This window comes from Talpa europaea (genome assembly GCF_964194135.1).
Source record: "Talpa europaea genome assembly, chromosome: 13".
Classification (NCBI taxonomy): domain Eukaryota; kingdom Metazoa; phylum Chordata; class Mammalia; order Eulipotyphla; family Talpidae; genus Talpa; species Talpa europaea.
In genome coordinates this window covers 61687292-61707271 of record NC_140080.1, presented here as the reverse complement: position 1 = coordinate 61707271, position 19980 = coordinate 61687292, and the positions used below count along the sequence as shown (strand labels likewise).

Genomic DNA, 19980 nt, shown 5'->3' with positions numbered 1-19980 from the left:
ACATGTCAAAGCAAAATACTACAGTCCCTTTATGATCTGCTTGAAACACTGGGTTCACAAGAGTGACCTTGCTACCAACTATACTTTACTACTACCATACATACTGGATTTTGTATTTCAGAAGGGATCAGATCCAGTTTAAGTGTTAAATGGATAATATCAAGGTTACAAGATCTAATGAACACAATGAAGATATCTAATACATGCAAGTTTTAAAATAAATGAGAGGTATCAACTCGTAGGCTCCTCTAACACTCCTCTAGTGATACTATTTATCCTCATTGCTATTCTCCAATACCCCAGACAAATCATAAAGAGATCCACACATTTGAAGAACTGGGGATACAAGACTCATTCCAGAAAGCAAAGATCATGTGTACCCCACCCCATTTACTGACTGAGCATCTACTACATGCCAGACATTAGGCTAAGTGCTGGCACACAACAGGGAGGAAAATCAAATGATGTTCTTAATTCTAAGGTGCACAGTCTGGTGAGGTATTATGTTAGGGAATGTAGGCAATGCTTATTTAACATGATAGCGCAAGAACCCCCGAAAAAGACCCCAAAAACCAAAACCATGTAAAATGATCCTAATAGTAAATGAGGAAAATTACATTTGTCCTATAACCTTTAAAAATTGTTATCAAAACATTAGGCCCACAGCAAGTAAGTATCACATATTCTATAACTAAAGACTGAGAGTTTTTCCTCTAAGATCAAGAACAAATCATGGGTGACTACACTCACCACTTCTACTTAACATAATAGTACTAGAAAACATCCAAAACAGAAACAAAATTATCTTTTTGCAAATGATATGAACTTATATATAGAAAATCCTGAGCCTCCCTCGTGGCGCAAAGGGTTAAGACGCAACCTATGAAGCTGTCCGCAGCCACTGCACCACAAGTTTCATCCCCAGCTGGCCAGGGAGCAACCCACATCGAGCAGTAGACCTTCTGACTCGCCAGCTGCTCCCCTCAGCAGTGTACTTGGGTCAATCTGCCTGTTATGATCCCCACTTTGTCTCTGGTGAATCCTCTCGCCTCCCATACCTCTGGCCTGTACCCTAGCTCTTTATATGTATAAAATAAATCTTTAAAAAAAGGAAAGAAAATCCTAAATGCCACAAAAACCATTAGAATTAATAAATTAGGCAAAGTTGCAGAATACAAAATCAACACAAAAATTAGGTGCATTTCTGTATTTTAACAATGAATACTTTGAACAGAAATGTAAAAAAAAAAAATTCCATTTACAATAGCATCAGAAATAATAAAATACTTAAGAATAATCTTAAGCAAGAAGGCAAAAGACTTGAAAACTATAAAACACTGCTGAAAGAAATCAAAGACACCAATTAACAGAAAAGCATTCCACATTCATAGATGGGAAGACTTAACATTGTCAAAAATACAATGCTACTTAAAGCATACAGTTTTGATGCAATCCATATCAAAATCCCATTGGCATTTTAAGAAACAGATAAATTCCTATGAAATTTCAGTGAACCCTGAATAGCTAAAATAATCTTGAACAAAGTTGGGGGGGTCTCCTACTTTCTGGTTTCAAAACCTACCACAAAGCTCCAGTAATCAAAACAGTGTAGAGCTAGCACAAAGACAAACATATAGACCAGTGGAACAGAATGGAGAATCCAGAAATAAGCCCCTGTATATATAGCCCAATGATTTTTGACAAGGGTGCCAAGCCCATTCAATCAAGGAAGCATAGACTCTCTTTCAGATGGTGCTGGAAGAAACTGGATATCTGAGTGAAGTTAGGCCCTTACCTAATACCACATGCAAAAATTATCTATATATAGATCAAAGACCTAAATTGAAGAGTTAAAACTATAAACTCAGAAGAAAACATAAGCGAAAAGCTTCATGTTCATTAGGTTTGGCGAAGATTTCTTAACTATGACACCAAAAGCACAGGCAATGAAAGAAAAAGAAATTGTACTATATTAAAATTTAAACTTTTCTGAATCAAAGGACATGATTAATACAGTGAAAAGGCAACCACAATCCATAGAATGGGAGAAAATATTTGCAAATCACATATTTGATAAGGGGTTAATATCCAGAATATAAAAAGTACTTGCATAACTTAAAACAAAACAAAAAATAAAGAATTTGAATATACATTTTTAATAAGCACATGAAAAGATGCTCAATCTGACTGTTGATTAGGGAAATGCAAATCAAAACTACCATTAGATACTACCTCACACCCTTTAAGGAGGTTATTATAAAAAAAAAAAAAGGAGAAAAAGAAAAGATTTAAGTGTTGCCAAGAATATGGATAAATTGGAACCCTTGGGCATTGCTGCTAGGACTATAAATGGGGTAGCCCTTATAGAATACAGAATGGAAGTCCTCAAAAAATTAGAAAGAAAATTATCAGAGCCCAGCAATTCTACCTCTGGGTAGATATGCAAAAGAACAAATCAGGAACTCAAAGATATTTGTATAACCATACCTTAACAACATTATTCCCAATAACCAAGGCATAAGCAATCCAAGTGTCTATGAATAGATGAATTAAGAAATAATATGTGGTAATACAGATAACAGAATATTATTCAACAGGAAAAAAATGCTACAAAATGAAGCTTGAAGACATGATGCTAAGTGAAATAAGGTAGTCACAAAAGAACGAATTCTGCATGATTTCACTTATATGAGCTTTCTAGAGTAGTCAAATTCAGGGAAATAGTAAAATAGTGGTTGTCAAAGGTGAAAAGGAGAGAAGACTGTGAAGTTAATGTTTAATGGATACAAAATCTCCATTTGGAAAGTCAAAAAAAAGTTCTGGAGATGGAATGTGCTGATATTTACACAACAATGTAACTGTACTTCAAGTCATTGAACTGTACACTTGAAAATGGTTAAAAGGATAAATGTTTTCTTATGCCTATTTTATGAGATTAAAATAATTTTAAGAACTGCCAGTTACAAATACACAGGGAAATGAGAAAATACTGAAACAGATTTATTTAGTAGGGTGTAAAATATCTGAAACACAATGATATTGAAGTGTATTACTTCTTTGTAAAAAAAAAGACTTATCTAGATTTAAACAGTGCTTTTCTTCTCATTACATAATCTATGGTGGATGGTGAGAATATTTTCTAGGTCTTGGTGGATTGTCATACTTAGTTTGGATCAGCATCTAACACTTCAGGCTCTGTGCTTTCAATATGGAGAACTATCTCTAAGAGTTTCTTTAACAAGCAGTGTTTTTGCCTCTATCACCTTATATGGGTCATCACCATCTTTCCTTACTGCCTTCCTCCATTTTGTCAATAACCTCACCTTCCCTAGGCACCCAACCACACACATAACAGTCTCTTCAAACAGTGGCAGAGATAACAGCCCCAGGGAAGCGCCTCCTTTTTATAGTCCCAGCTATGATTTATTCAAAATTTTCTTTCAGCATTTTCACTTTTTCTTTGCTCGACTTTCAATTCCCCATTTTGGTAAAATGTCTTATGCATTGACTAGTAGGAGACAACACAACACACTTTGCTGTCAGTGTAGGAACTGAGTAGGAGATGCACAGTGACCAATCACAGGCAGGCTCTGAGAGAAGTGACATGATTGGTCACAGAGCATGAAGAGCATCTGGTACAAATGTGGTGACTGGTAGTGGGCTAAAGAGGTAGCAGCTTGTGCATACACTGACTCACAGGGGTTCATACTCACGGGGGGAACTGAAATATGAACTGTGTTATTGGGGGACTGGTGATATGTAACTAATTTCTGATATTTGAAATTCATTAAAAAGTTATTAACAAATTGTCTACGTACATTTACAAACTAAAGTAAAAAACCCAGAAGAAAGCAACATGATGCCTAGGGAATCTGACAGAAGACCAAGGAAGCTGGTAGACAAAGAGCACTGAAAGCCCAGCAATTCAGAATAAGGCTGCTGAGTAAGAAAATGTCCTAGTGTTGACATTTTCTTTTTCTTTTTAAAAAATATTTATTTATTTATTTATACAAGCACTGGGTGCAGTCAGAAACGCGGGAGGGTGAGAGACTTCACCAGAGTCATAGCGGGGAGCAGAACAGGCAGATTGATGAAGTGCACTGCTGAGAGGAGCAGCGGGTGTGGCAGGAAAGGTCTGCACGCCATGCACTATCATTCTGCACAGCAAAACAAGCAAACACCAAAAGAGAGTTGTGTAATTATAAGACTGTAATACTTCTAATTTTATTCCAATTTCTCTCTAGCTTTGCCAGTTGATATTTACTTATTGCTAAGGCCTAGTGCTCACTTAAAGCTTCTGATATACTCTGAAAATAACTCTTCAGGCTAAATAAAGGCAATTTTTTTCACAGTTTTCATCATCAACAATTATTGTGTATTAAATATCTCCCCAATTCGTCATCATTTGCTAATTCTCTATCTTAAGTAGCACAAATATCAATTCAAGCATCTCCATTCCATACTAACAGTAAGAGTCTACAAAGAGATTATCCAAACCACATTTGTCAACTAGCTAAAATGTCTTTCCAACCAATCCTTCAGCAAGGGTTATTTTAAAAGTAACAGATTTGGTTAACATGTTTTCATTATCTTTCTCTTCTTTAGGTTACAATAGTGTCCCTTTATTATGTGTGGTAATAATCCACACGCCTCACAAATACTTAGAGGATTAAACATTCTCAGCTATTTATACTCAAACCATTTTAGATAATCATTTCAATATTTCCCTAGATTTTTCCATTTTCATTTAAAAAGCATTTCCAACTGAAACTAGAGACTGATTCAAAATAAAATTTTAGTAAACCAGTTCTTAGTAAACAACTCTAAATGTCACATGAAAATGTTTGTTTTTCATCAGGGTCCCTACATTTTCCTCTAGTTGTTAGCAGAGGACAGGTCAAGACAATTTCATTTCCATTTACTTCATTATTCATAAGTTTCTTTAACTCTAAGCTTAGATTTTAGCAGAATAGCAGGTTTTGTTTTGTTTTACTTCGAAATAAAACTCAACATTCTCCTATCAAGAGAAAAGCTGACAATTTAGTCTCAACTACTCACTCATAAAACCAGCCAAGATCCAGGATTTCACACAAGGCCTACAGAGAAACACCCAACCCACTCTCCTATTTCTTGCCATTTTTACATTGGCAATTTCTCTAGAACTAGAATCTCTATGAATTCCACTGCTGCAGCACTGACTCTTGACTGAGTATTTTCTCCCATCTCATAGCCCTTCCCTCTTTTTAGGTATGTGCTACTTCATGAGGAGTGATTTCTAGCGCAATTTGTAGTTTTGATAATTCAAAAGTGTCTCATCAATCAGCCATGCAGAAATAACAACAAAAATGGGATCCACATGGTTGATAGCTGAAGCCAATGGCATTCCCCATAAAAATAAAATTCATTTCTGAACAATTATATTGCTCAAACTAGCTATGAGAAGGAAGAAAATGAGACATTCAATTATTCCAACAACTGCAGGCCTAGAAAAGCAGTCCTATTCTCACCTTGGATAGCTCAAGAGTCATACCAAGTAAGTATGCCGCTGTTGTATTCAACATTATTTTCAACCTAAATTAAAAGGGTGAGCATGATTTATAAGACACAAAGATACCAAGTTCTTTTTTGCTCCAGAGATCAGTTGACAACACATCGCTTAAGATTTTGCAATTCACTGTTCAAAATGGGGGTAGGGGAGACAGAGCCTTGACAGTGACTCACTATACTGGAAGCAATCTGCAAAAGGCCATGGATTTTAGTTTAATGCAATTATTTCTCAAAACCCGAATCTGTCATTTAGCAATTTCAAGTTGGACCCAGAAAAAAATTTATTTTCCCTCACTTTTTAGTCCTGTTAGAATAATACCAGAAGTTTTACTTATGACATAAAATGATTGAAAAATTAAAAATATGTTTACCTGGTGATGGTTACTTTGTATATGGATTATTTACATGAAATAAAACCTGGAGGAGGACTGCTGCAGAAATGAGGCAAGAAGTACAATTCCAAAACAAAAGGTATCTTCTTAACTAAGAAAGCCGGAGTGGAAAGAGAAGCAGCTAATGCTCCTTGTCAACCACAGAAACTCAAAGAAGCATGGTGCACAGACTCACACTTCCCTAGCAGAGCCCCACCCACCAAGGAACATGATGGTGCAATCAAGCAGGTAATAAGAGGTTGAGTTAACATGCATTACAGGGCACCGTTGATGTCATGGCTGAGGGTGGGACCAGAGAAGTTCTAGATATCCATACTGAAGCATCCTATCAAAGATAAGTGGTGTGTGTATTCTTTCTTCCATCAGGGGGTAGGTGTTTCCTAAGCACCAGACAAAGTCATCATGAAGCGCTCCACCCTATTTTCTCCATTTTAAAAGAATCAATTTTGTGGTCTCCTTGTAGGTAACAATGGGGGAACTGTGCCCCAGTTCCTGAGAGAGAGAGAGAGAGAGAGAGAGAGAGAGAGAGAGAGAGAGAGAGAGAGTGTGTGTGTGTATAGAACCTACTTAGCAAAAAGCTTGCTCATTTATTGGGAAGGATGTGGTCTACTTGGTACCAGGAGATACAAAGTTACAAAGATCCACGGGAATGGGGCAGGGGAAATAGTCAGCCCAGGCGGAGAGACACAGGTCCCAAAACTTACCTTCACACTCAGAATGAAGAAGGGAAGAGGCCAGGAGGTTTTCCATTTACATAGTGAGGGAGGAAAGAACTGGCACTGATATTCCATCCTGGAACAGTTTGGGCACTAGAAGCCGACATGTGTGACGTGGAAGAGTAGGTGTTTCCAAGCAATAATGTGTGTTTCCAGCACTGAAGGAGCCTTACCCCCAAAGAAACCCTGGCCGGCCCAAGGACTATGCTCTGGCATTCAGGATCCTTAACGCAATGGAGGTACTGCCTTCTCCACTGTGCGCCTTCAGCAGGGGCCTGGGCCACCTCTCCCCCTTCCTAATGCCCTATGTTGTCAGCAGAGAGGACACCCCCATACCTTCCCAAAGCCACAGGAATCTCAGGCACAGGGACCAAACCTTGTCAGGGACCTTATGGCCACAAGCTCAGTGGCTCTTAAGGTGTTTATTGGAAATAGATGGGCAGTTTGGGGGTGACAGAACAACTGCCACGGAAGGAACCACATCCTGCAATGTGTTGAGATAGTGCCTTGCATCATCCTAAGTCCCGCACAACTTCTGAACATCAGAAAACTCATATGGGTGAAAACATGCTCAAAATTATTTAGTCCTAAAGCCTACTTCTGTTGACACAGAGGCACAAAATCATCCTAGCGCTGTTTAAACCCTTTATCTTGTTCATAATCTTGGAAAATCATGTCACCAGCACTGCTTGTGGCATGTGAGTTGTCCATACACCACAGCTATGTTAGCCAGAATCACACACTAACATTAACAGGACAATGGCAAGTTCCTATTTTTATATATCAAATTAAATAAATTATTAAAAATCCATGAAATACTGGATGCCAATTACTTGTTAATATATTTCATTTCTGCCACCTTAAGAATGTGTAGCACACTGCCATCGGTATCACAAAAACTGTATATAGAGTTATTTCTTTTGCTTTCTTATTTTGTACCGTGCTCTGATATTGTCCTCAGGGACTGTGATTCTCCATCCGACCTGATTTTTTTCATAAACCGTTTTTTTCTCCCAATTTACCCTCTAATTCTGGACACCCATTAAAGGATTTGGTCTCCAAAGTACATGGTTTAGGGAGGGATTTAAAGATGAGAGATCAATTTTCTGAGACACTGTCATCACACATCAATATCCTAACAGAATTAATTATTCTGACACTACCCTGATTTAGGTAGCCTAGCTCATTACACAAATGTCATGCTTCCTTATTTTCTCCACTTAAAGTCAGTGTTTTGCCTTGAAGGGTTATCCCTATTTCGATGAAGATTATTTCCGGCAACATATCCAGACGTGTTCGATCTCTTACTCCTTTTAGAGTACAACTGTTTTCTCTTTTCTCTAATTCTAACCATCAGAATGGTTTCTGATCTTCCTTAAATTCAATCTATTCATTATATGTAGGTACAAGCATCTAACTCCTTCACTCTGCTTTCTGATGGTGTGCTGAGCATTTGTATGTTGGAATATGTGTAATTATTGTGAATTTTGATGTCTCTGTTGTATTAATTTTGGTCATTCTATTGACTTCTAGACCTCGTATGTATGGGCAGGTCATTCCATTGTTCAATTTCATTTTAGAATCACAGAGGGGGATTTATAATATGTTAATAAAAAGATATTATAGATACTAGATCTGTCAGAGTCAAGAATCACTGCTCTAGAAAGTTTGCATTTTTAGCTACCAAGTTTTTCCAGAGACCAGTTCATCCTGAAATTCAGGGCAGAGATTCTGGAGTAAGGGAGCTGCTATACTTTTGCCTTCTCATGCCAGAGAGGCACATAATACCAGTGCTTGGCATGCCACCACTGTCCCAGGGCCGCCCAGAGCCCTGTAGTGGTTGATGAGACAAGAAAAATGGGGATAGTTAGGTGAGGCCTCTTCCTGGCCACACCAAACGGTGGGCAGGTGACTCAAAGAGCTTGTGATCCAGGAGTCACAGTGGTAGAGGAGGCACTGCTGACACCTGAGACCACTGCAGAGGCAGGAAACCACATTTATGCATCAGCCTTCTCTTTGGTGGCTGTCAAAACTCCATTTGCACAGCCACAGTTCTGCTCCCCACAGCCCCACGCGAAACTCTGTGGAGCCGGGGTACACCAAAGGGAAGAGCTACCACACAGGGTTCTGTTACCTGCTTAGGAGAAGCAGAGCACCATTTGGGTGATACACAAGCATCTCCACTAGGGTCAAAAGAAGAGGCCATTATGTCTGTAGAAGTGGGGGTAACAGGAGTTAAGGCTTATGGAACTCCTAAAGGGCACCATGTCCTGGCTTGTACTTGCTGCCTATAAAACCCCTCACAGCCTGCATTACTCCAGCAACCCCAGGAAGGCCAGGAACACCTGGATCGGAAGTACAGGTATCACCTCTGTCTACTCTCAGCCCTTTGAGACTGCCAGATGTGTAAACAATGTCCATATTTAAAGCCAGTCCTGGATAAAGAGGAGGATGCTATGGGAGAACGGAGGAGTCACACCAACATGTCACAGAAACCTGAGCGGTGTCCTGAGTGGCAGTTAGAACTAGTTAGATGATGCAAAATGCTCCAGCACAAGTAGGTGGGGGGAGAGGTCCGAGGAAGGCAGGGAAGCAGACAAGCCAGATCACAGGGCATCCTCTGTCAAGCCAGGTCCTCTGAGCACATGCTACAGAAGGTGGACAGGGAGCCACAGGCTACACTTGGGGTGACATTTCCTGCATACAAAACTTACTAGTGGTTTACAGGGCAGCCTCCGAATATCAGAGTATTGTTTACATATATGCTGGGGGATCTTACCCCCAAGCCCCAAAATGATTTTATGCAGCACACAGGTAAACCTCTTATTGCAAAAGTTACTGACTTTTAAAATGAGAGGTAGAATGCTGGTTAAATAGACCCTGGAGCCCAAGGGCAGGGGGTTCAAACCTAGTTCTCATGTCCTGTAAGACCCTTGGGCGGGTCACTCAACATCACTATGTATCCCCACCTTCCTCTGGAAGTGCAAAGTAGCAAGAAAACTCCTCAGGGAGCTGTGGGGAGGATGAAGTGATGAAGACACAGGGAGCACGAGGGTGTGGCTGTTCACAGTAAGCAGATCTAGGATTTACCAGAACATGTTCATTTTAATATGTATTAGTAAAATTAAATGACTTAAGTCAGTGATCGCACAGATACTACAGCTTTGGACAAAACTAAAGGTTAAAGTAACTCTTTGAAGGCCTCCCCTGGTGGCGCAGTGGTTGAGCACTGGGCTGCGAAGCTGCCCACAGCCTCTGCAGCACCAGTTGGATCCCCTGCCCCCCGGAGAGGGTCCCACATGGTGCGCAGACCTCTCCTGCTGCGCCCGCTGCTCCCCTCAGCAGTGTATTTCGTCGGTCTGCCTGTTCTATTCCCCGCTCTGGCTCTGGTGAATTCTCTCACCCTACCGTACTTCTGACTGTACCCAGTGCTTGTGTAAATAAATAAATAAATCTTTAAATAAAAAATAAAAATAAATAAAGTAACTCTTTGAGGTAGCATTAAGGAAAGATTAAATAAGCAATTTTTCCTTGGTACAAGAACTTGCTTCTCACCACTGTGTCCTGCATCTGATAGACTCTCTCTGGGGCTCCCCTCTGTAATAACTGTTTTCCTGTAAGACAGGAGTAACTACCTGTTGGATATACATATTTCTTGTGTCTGAAATTCTTGCTCAAGAAGGAAGAAATGGAGAAAGCGACCTTAGAGAACAGGGCCCAGATGGCAAACCATCTTTACACATGAAGTTCCTACATCAAGCTTCACATCCAATTTTAGGAAGTCATGACTTTATTACACAGCAAGTTGATGAATAATTTCACATAAAAACATGAGTCAAAGTCAGTTATTTTTCACAAAATTGGGGTATATTTCTCCCTATAATAAAGAGACCTGAAGGGGTGACTCCATCCCCAGTTTAGCCCACAAAGGTCTACTGAACCCCAAATCTGACCTTTGTTCCAGAATGAATAGCATGACTTGAGAGTGTTAAGAAAGAGGGGAGTTCTTCCTCCATGCAACCCCTTCACTAGGTAGAGCTGACGCCAGGCAAAGTTTTGAAATAACAGAGAAATTCATCTTTGCTTCACAGCCATCTACTTTCTGTACTTCCTTTATACTGTCTTGTGCAGCACTGGCCTCTTCAGAGTCCCACTGCAGTTGCTGCAGGACAGTTACCCTGACAGGAGGGTTGGGGTGTGAAAAGAGTATTTCAGGATGTAAAACAGACGGTGCAAAAGGTCTAGCCCTGAAACACAAAGATTCTGGAATATACAAATGGCTTCTTACACGGAGAACAGAAAGTGCTCAAGTGCTGCTTCATGACTCAATATTACTTTCCTCTCCATTTTGTTCTTATCCTCATCAAAACTGCATTTTGCTCAGTAGCACTCCTCTTGACTAAGGTAGGGAAAGAAAGCAAACTCACTAAACTACTTGTTAATACGTCTGGGGACTCAGTACACAGTTTCTTTCAAGGGCTCACATCTTTTAACTGTTTGTGCTCAAATATACACACACATCACAGTATAGATATTCAATTTTTCCCTGATATATACTTTATCTCCCTTTACAAAGGTCCCATTGAGCTGAGAAGGATGGGGAAAAAATTCAACAGATGAAGTTTCCTGTCTCTCCATGTGGTTCCCTTATACCATTTCTGCTTTTCATCACTTCTCCTTTGCTTGTATTTCTGTGTCTCTGGACAATCTATTGACTCCAGCAGCCAGGCATCGACATGCTCATGCCTGGGAGCAGTCAAATCACACAGAGAACATGGGCAGCCTGCAAATTCTTCCTCTCCTCCAAAGGGTCTGATACTGCTTTAGACACAGAAGAGGCTCAGATGCTTGTGCTACTGTGCCCCCCACCCCCACCCCCGGCCAAAGCCTACACATGCCTTTTGAATTTTTCCAGGGAGAACTATGGTTTGTACCAGGAATCAGTAAACTTCTATAAAGGACCAGGAAGTTAACATTTTGGTCTTGGTTAGGCTACAGTGTCTTGCTACCATGATTCCGTCTGCCATTGTATTGCACAGTCACAGAAAATACATAACCAAGTGAGGTTGGCTGTGTCCCAATAAAACTTTATTTATAAAAACAAAGCAGACCAGATTTAGCCCATGGGTCATAGTTTGCAAGGCCTGGGTTACACTGAGCCATCTCAACTCTACATACAAGTAAGGCCACAGGTCATCTGGCTTTGTCACATGGATCACAGCTATGATAAACAAATTAGGACCCAAACATTCATCATACACACACATCTAGCATGAATATTTTTTGCTTGTGATACATTTTTGGTCATTTTAATAATTCTATATAAAATCCTTATTTATCCAGGCATATTTATCACCAATTAACATTCATTATAACCAGTATATGCTTCTTGTTTTAGTTGGCAATTACTAAGTCAGAGATCAGTGGTAAGATTGACAAGAACTGTAGATGTTTGAAGGTCAGAAAGAATGCCAGGAGCTAAAGCAGGAGATGAAGACAGTGGTCTAAAAGGGAGAAGGGAGTCAGCCCTGTGGAATAAGAATACAAAGCTCGCTAAGGTCAGGAGCTCCTTGTCTCCTGCCTTCCTCACAGCTCAGTGTGCTCTGCCTCTCTGGCTAGTCCTCTGATTAAAAAACTAAGCAATAACTCAAACGAGAAAGAAAAAATGGTGACATCAGGACACTGAGGTCCCAAGTAAAGAGGAGTTCATTATAAAAGTGAGGGACGCACTGTGATGATGTCATCACTAAAAAGTGAGTGACTAGATGCTTAGCAAAGTCACCCTGTGACGAAGTACTGACTCATAGACCAGCCAGTGGATCTGAGAAGAAAATAACCAATGTAGAAGAAGCCGCCAAACGTGACAACGTAGTAATACTGGGCGGCTTGTGATCCTCATCCCTCTTCTTCAGGTACCATTTCAAATCCCCAAATGGTGGGTTTTTCACCATTTCCTCTCTTAGATTTCTACTTCCACCGCACCACGTCTCCCATTTTCCTTCTATCCCTGCCCACTCTAAGTCCTCCTTCAACACTTCCTTCCATGCCATCATGATGCTCAGGCACCATTTCCTCTACAAAGCTTTCCTTCAAGCTGATCTTACATCTACTTCCCTCCCTCTAGACAACAGTAGGCCACATGTGTGTCATGTGTCTCCCAGTCTCCTAACACTACCAGTCTTACTGACACCACACCTAAGAATCAAGGCCTGGCTAACACACAAAATCACAGCCTATCTCATCACGTGTCTGAATACCCCAAGGTCTGAGTGTGTGCTGCGCAGATAAACATCAGATAAGAGGGAGTGTGGGGGTCTGTATGTATGAATTGAGCACAGCTGGATTATAGCACTGAAACCTAAGAACGAGAGCCCATTCGTAACCTTTTTTTTTTTTTGAGGTAACAATGGTTAACAAACACTATATATGATTTTTGGATATAGCATCACCTCTCTTTTCACAACCACCACCAAAGTACCCATGATCCTGCACCGTAAGCCACTGGGTTCCCTGTCCCAATCTCCCCCTCCTACCCTTCCCCTCTAGTAGCCTCAATTACTCAAGTCTAGGGTTTGCTTTGGTTTACTTTCATAAGAGCAGGAATTTGATGTCAGGTGAACTTACACCTTTGACCTTGGGATCAAAGAGGAAAGGTCCCAAAGCAGAACCAATATGTCTCAACCGATGGGAATATATCTCAAAATGCATGAAGGTGGGTCAGCATCAACAACAGGGCCACTTGTTACATTATCACCGCAATACTATAGCAGCACACTACTGAAGTCATAACAGAAGTGGCAGCCATATTTTAAAGTCCCAACTATGGCATGCTTCTAGGTCAAAAGACAAGTTTCTACTATGCACATATTTCTAATTTCGACATGTATATCTGAATTATACAATCCACACTTTGACTGATTCAGAATGACCTTCATGATAATCTGTTTCTATAAAGTAGCCATCTCTCATTAGGTAACAGTCGGGACATTTTATCTTCTCAGTAATGTGGCAGGAGAATATGACCTTCTTGCTTCAATATGTGATTGTTACACTAGATACAAAATATATTCTCTTGTTAAACTTTAATAAGATTCTGGAAGGTTTACTCCTAGGGGAACAGAGATCTTCTGTGACAAAACAAACCTAAGAAAGGAGATACAACAATTCAGTTATCTCTGCTGTAAACTGAGTTAGATGTGGTCCCAGGCACTCAACTTTGAAATGAAGAGAGAAGCTATAGCTTACAAATGCAGTATGTGAAGCCAGCATTAAATATAAAAGCTATGCACATACAGGTCATTTTATTCTTTTACTCAAACTATGCCTTAAGAATAAAACACACAGTAGTAGTAAAGGCATCAAGTAGAAAAGCTAGCTGGAGTTTGCGTGCTCACACTATGTATGCCAGTTACAACCATGAATTATTTCTTCTAATAATCATACTATGGCACATGCTACTCCCATCTTATAGGTAAGGAATCAAGTTGAGAAACCAAAGTCACAACTATAAGAATAGCAGAGTAGGATTGCAACCATAGTTGCAGGATGCTGGGCTCCGTCCATGACCACACTCTACACAATGATTGTGTCTTCCAAAACCTGAATCAGAAGCACATTTTGGGAAGTGGGAAGACCGCAAGGACTGTCCACATTACAAATAAATCAGAGGCCTAAGGGAAAGCTGATAGGATAATGCTGCCACTATCCACCCTTAAAAGCTTTTAAAAGTTGCTGGAAAATAAGGCCATAGGGCAAATTAGAAAATATAAACTGAGTCAGGCAGAGTCCTTGATTTAGAGCCACACTGCTCGTGTCCTGGTTTGTGCTACACACTGGGTCTTGGGTCCCATATTATAAGATTGTTATTATAAAGTATATCTCACTCTTTTGTTATCACTAGAACAGTGAGAATATAGAAGAATGTACGTAGCACTGTGCTTGGCAGAAAAGCGATTTTACAATTTTTGCCCTTCTTTCCTTCAGTTCTCATTTGAAAATAAAAGCAAAGACCTGCTCATCTATACATAAGAACACCTTCTCCCCTCCTTCACTACCAACACGTCCAATAACAGAGAAACACCTTTCAAGGCACATCTCTCTGCAGTTCCTGTGAGAAGAGTTTTTCTACCACTCATTATCCGCCCTCTATTCACAGTACATGCAACTTTTCAGACAAGGCAAAACTATTATTTCATGCTTTAAATGTATATAGGACCCATGAGATAGTATCAAAGTTTACCACCCAGGTTAGAAGAAATAAAGATTAAGTAATCCAAGACAATTTAAAGCAAGCAGCGTAGTAACATGCAAGCACAGTATCTGATCAGCAACTAAAGGATATATTTGACTCTAAGCCTGTTTCCAATCCTCTCTGACTACACCAACCACAAAGTAAAAACGGCATCGCATAGCATACGAAGCATCCATACTTTTTTCCATGAAATACATTTATAGAGGAATAAAAAACCCCCTAAGATGTGATGGTGGGACAGGTAAATCTTTTATATGTATCTGCCATGAAGAGCCTTGATAAAACCCTGGCTTGAATCAGATTTGCATGTTTAACAAGTAAAATGTTCTGGGTAAAGCTAAGAAGTTTTCATTTTCAGAAAAAAAAAAACTGATTTGAAAGTAAAATGTCTTTAGTGGAAAGTAGTGAGATAACTTGCTCTGCCATTAAGAATGTCAAAGTTCCAACCCATAAAAATGGCCTCGTTTTCTTACAGACTGGGCTCTCTCAATCACAGGCCACCTTGGTCCTTCCAAGGTGTGAAGAACATGGCCCTTCAACAGCTACAGAGACGCTGCTAAACAACCTCCTCCAATCTTGTCAGCACTCAAACGGCAAATCACAAACTCCTTCCTAAGCCAGAAAGCAAATGGTCCTCCAGCGAAACTGAAGGCACACCCACAAGAAAACTACCAGGTTTCACTTCTTTTGCTTCGTGTTTAAAGAAGATTAATAAAAAATAATCAAGAGAACACACGTGTTCTTCCGTGCACGCTCAAATATGTACATATATAATCCCTCCATTTTCTTTAAGTTTGAGAGATGCAAATAAACATGCTCGCTTGAAAGGCATTAGGAACTCGTTTTAGACGGCTGGGTTTTAGAAGTCAGGCGGAGAGAGGAATAGAGCCAAGTTCGGAAGAGTTGTTAATTCCTGCAAGGTAAAGCAATCATGCGTATCTGTTTTCTAACAATAAAGGCGTTCGGCATGCACACGATGCACAGCGATGCGAGGCACGGGAACCAGGCACGATGCAGCCGGTGGTGTCGAGTCACAAAGCCGGCTCCAGCAGCACGCGAGCCGGCAGTCCCGGGCTTGTCGCTGCCTCTCAAATCGCATCCGGTCCCAGGTCTCAACCCCCACGAACTCGGGACCAGAGGGCGGGAGGGCGAGCCGCGAGAGGGAAGAAGACAAACGCTGGGCACCCCTCGCGGAAGGCGAAGCAGGGGAGAAAGTGAGGCGAGACAGCGGGAGCGCGGACTGGACGCGCCGCGGGGAAGGAAAGGTGGGGGTGGAAAGGGGCGAGGTGGCACAGGCACAGAAAGTCGGCTGCCGCTCAGGCCCAGGGACACCCGGGGACTGCGGATGGGCCAGCGCTTGGCGACCCACAGGAGGAAGTCTCGGGGGCCAGCGGAACATGGAAGCGCGCGTGCCAGACCCGAGGTGCGCGTGGCCCGGGTGGGGGAGCAGGGCGCATCCGTCACCTGTATTGTTTGAAAAGCTGGTCCGACTCCCTGAAGCCGTTGTTGAGCAGCATGTTGATGCCGGCCAGGGCCAGCTCCGCGTCCTGCAGGGGCGCCGCGGCGGCCGAGTCTCCGTCGTCCCGCCGCCGCGGCCGCTGCTGCTCGGAGCCCGCCATGGGCGCGCGCGCAGGGCCGAGGCGAAGTCGGAGGCAGCCGCTGCGGCCCCCGCGCGCCCGGAGCCCGGCTCTACCTGCCCTGAGCGCGGCGGAGCGGGGCGGCGGGGGCAGGGCGGGAGGGCGGAGCCGCGGCCGGGCTGCAGCGCGGCGGGGGATTACTCAGCAGCCGCCCGCCCGCCCGCCGGCGAGCTCGCTCCTCCCGCTCCCTGCGAGACGCCCGGCTGGCGCGGGCACCGGAGCGGAATCTGTTTCCGGGTGTTTCTAACCTCGCCGAGCCGGGGCCGGAGCGGCCGCGCCCCTGCTTCCTGCAGCCCCCGCGCACCGCCCTCACGCCCCCCGCCCCGGCCCGGGTCCCCACGCGGCGCCCCGCGCCCACCGCCCGGGGCCAGCGCTGCCGAGGCGGCTCTGACGCCAGCGAGGCCCCGGGGCTCGGAGCTGCGCCCTCCCTCCCCCTGGGCCGGATCGGGGGTCCCGGCAAGTCGGGGGGCGCCACGGGATGTGGTGCGGGTTGGGAAGGCAAAGTGGATTTGAAAAGAGGACGAGGAACTCCCCGAGCCCCAGCCACAGCGCGCGCTCGGCGCTTTTGACCCGAGTGCTGGGAAGCCCGCGGGGCCGGCGCCCGGGACCCCGGATTCCATCCCGACCCTCAGGCCGCCCACTAGGCCCCAGGCGGCTAATCCGCGAGGAGGTGGGCGGCGGGGGCGGGCCCTGCAGGCACCTGCAGTGCCCGTGCGGGGCCAGGCGGCCAGCCAGCTCCCCGGAGCCCCTCGCTCAGGACTGGGAAGGGAGAGCGCCTGGCCTCTTCCCACACTGCTGGGGATCCTGGTCCCCAGCAATCTTTGCATGATGGGATGAGGGAGGCCCATGTGGCCTATACATAAACATAAATATTTAGAAGTTATAAATTAAGCTGTTAAAGTGCATTGCATTCTCATCTGACAATTATAATTTAATACCAATGCAACCGAAAAAAAGGTATAAAGCTATAATTTTTATAGGACCCAAATCAGCAAAATGTCAAAAATGACTATGATTGTTTTGGTGGTATTTCTGGTTGGGTGAAATTATATTATTTTTCTAGGCTTTGTTTTAGCAAAATCACTGAAAGTGTTTCAATCAAGATTATGTTTTCAGAGTCAAATTAGAGTGTGTGTATTGTTTTCAATTTGGAGAAACTGCTCTGATGAAGCATTTACAACTGAATTTTTTTTAATTAAAGCAATAGTCCGCTTTAGTGATAACCAATGTGTGAGCCTTCTAATGGGATCAATATAATTATCATAGAAAGTACTATAAAATGCTTTCATTATATAAGTTGCTATCAATTATTTCATGATTTAGACCATTCCTTGTCTCAATCCAGATGGTGTTGCCAACATTTATATATACACATTTAAGAGTAATGTGAATTGCTGTTACTCAGCTGTCATGTGTAACTGTTACAAAACCATGTTAATTTTTGCATATATCTAGAGCCACAAATTGGAACACCAAAAGAAGCAAGAAAATGATGATTCTCATTCCTGGGAAGCAGTGTTCTGTACTGCAGGAATCATTATATTTATGCGATCCTTGAGGGAATGGACAAATTAACCCATGTTTTATCTAAGCAATCTTGGAATTTTAAAGTGTTAGTCTCAAACAGCTGCATTGCCACAGACTTTCCTAGCATTCAGAGGCTGTATGTTTTAGGACATTGGGCAAGAGATAAGCATTTCCATGGGGCCTGAATAGTGTCCCATGGATGAATGGTCACAGGATGGATAGTGAGGGTTCTGGGTTCCACTGTCAGCATTGAATGTCAGATACCAAGTGACAGGGTACCCTCCCATGTGTTCTCTAATTTACGAGTGTGCATGTTTTCATGGAAAAGGCCCTCTAAAGCAGGTCTTTGATGCTGTACTGGCCATGGGGCTTGCATTGGACTTTTCCCAGGGAGGGACTCCTGGCCATTTCCAGTGGTAGTAGGGGCTTGCAACATCCTTAGCTCTAACAGTGTGCCTGAACTTTAAATGTGTGGAATCATTCACCCCCAAATCTCTGAAACAATCAACCAGGAAGGGAAGCCAAGATAGTAATAACAAACTAAACTAGTAGCTTGTACTCCCCCACCACGAGAAAGCAGCTAGCACAGTTCTTTAAGTCCTCACTACTGAGGAAAGGAAAAAAGGACGCATGGCCCGTGGCACTATTAATATGGGTTTTTTTTAAGATTTATTTATTTATACAAGAACTGGGGTATAGGCCAGATGTGCGGGAGGGTGAGAGGATTCACCAGAGACAGAGCAGGGAACAGAACAGGCAGACTGAACAAAATATCCGGCTTAGGGGAGCAGTGGGCATGACAGGAGAGGTCTGCTGTGCCATGCGGGATTTTCGCTGGCTAGCCGGGATTGAACCCATGGTGCAGAGGCTGCAGAGAGCTTCACAGTGCAGCGCTCAACCGCCTATGCCACCAGGAAGGCCCAATTATTAATATGTTGTACCTGCAGCTGAGGGTGTGGGGAGGGGTTAAGAAAATAAAACAATCCATCAGGCTAGTTCTGTCTCAAGAACCTTGCACAATCGGGCATGCAGACTTAGAGAAATATAACTTCAACAATTGGGTCAATGCAACTGCTTAGCACCCCACAATAGGTTAGGGAGGGGTAATATGGATAGAGGATAACTCTGCCAAGTAACACACAGAAGATATGTGCCAAGTGGCATTTAAACAGATACCAAAACAATTAGATTAAGCAGCAGCAGCTTGAATGTACATTTTCAAATATTTGCTCTGTGATGAGGGGCACAAAGAGAATTCAAAATGTGCCCCACACAAAAAAAAATGTGCCCCACAATCCTGAAAGGAGACAACACCTGAGCCAGTGATTATAACAGCCATACACTGGCTGGAGGTTCACCTAGCAGGTGGGGAATTAGGTTGATTTTGTTTTCTTAACTAGATAATAGCAGCTACTGATGAATATTTAAGAAGGCATAGTGTATATTTAACAATAGAACAGCAAACTTGTTATGAAAGCCTAGATTATAGCACATTAGGGTACCATGCTCTAGAAATTTTGAGACTCATGACCTCCTTGCAGAATTAATGTAGGATTTGATGCACTTGGCTTAAGCCTAGTAGCACTAGTAGAAAGAGAATGGAGAGGAGGCGAGAGGAAAAGAAAAGCTCTCAAGTGGAGAATGAGCCTATGTCCTTTCTAGACACCTCCTGTGGGGTATTGTCAGTATATTGTGTTTATTTATTTACTTATTTATTTATACAAGCACTGGGTACAGTCAGAAGTGCAGAAGGGTGAGAGAATTCACCAGAGCCAGAGTGGGGAACAGAACAGGCAGACTGACGAAATACACTGCTGAGGGGAGCAGCAGGCGGCAGGAGAGGTCTGCGTGCCATGTGGGACTGTTAGGGGGAAATGATGTCCTGAGTTAATCCCATACAGGCTTTGTGG

General features: G+C 42.7%; 1 protein-coding gene across 1 annotated transcript in view; it reads right to left on the bottom strand.

The window, feature by feature from the left end:
* TTC39C (tetratricopeptide repeat domain 39C) overlaps positions 1 to 16525 on the bottom strand; it is a gene marked incomplete at its 5' end in the record, with an annotated part of 93722 nt that extends 77197 nt beyond the window's left edge. The window contains one exon of the mRNA XM_084251922.1: positions 16371 to 16525. Coding sequence (XP_084108048.1) covers positions 16371 to 16525 — 155 coding nt within the window. The remainder of the gene's footprint in view (positions 1 to 16370) is intronic.
* Positions 16526 to 19980: the final 3455 nt, after the last annotated feature.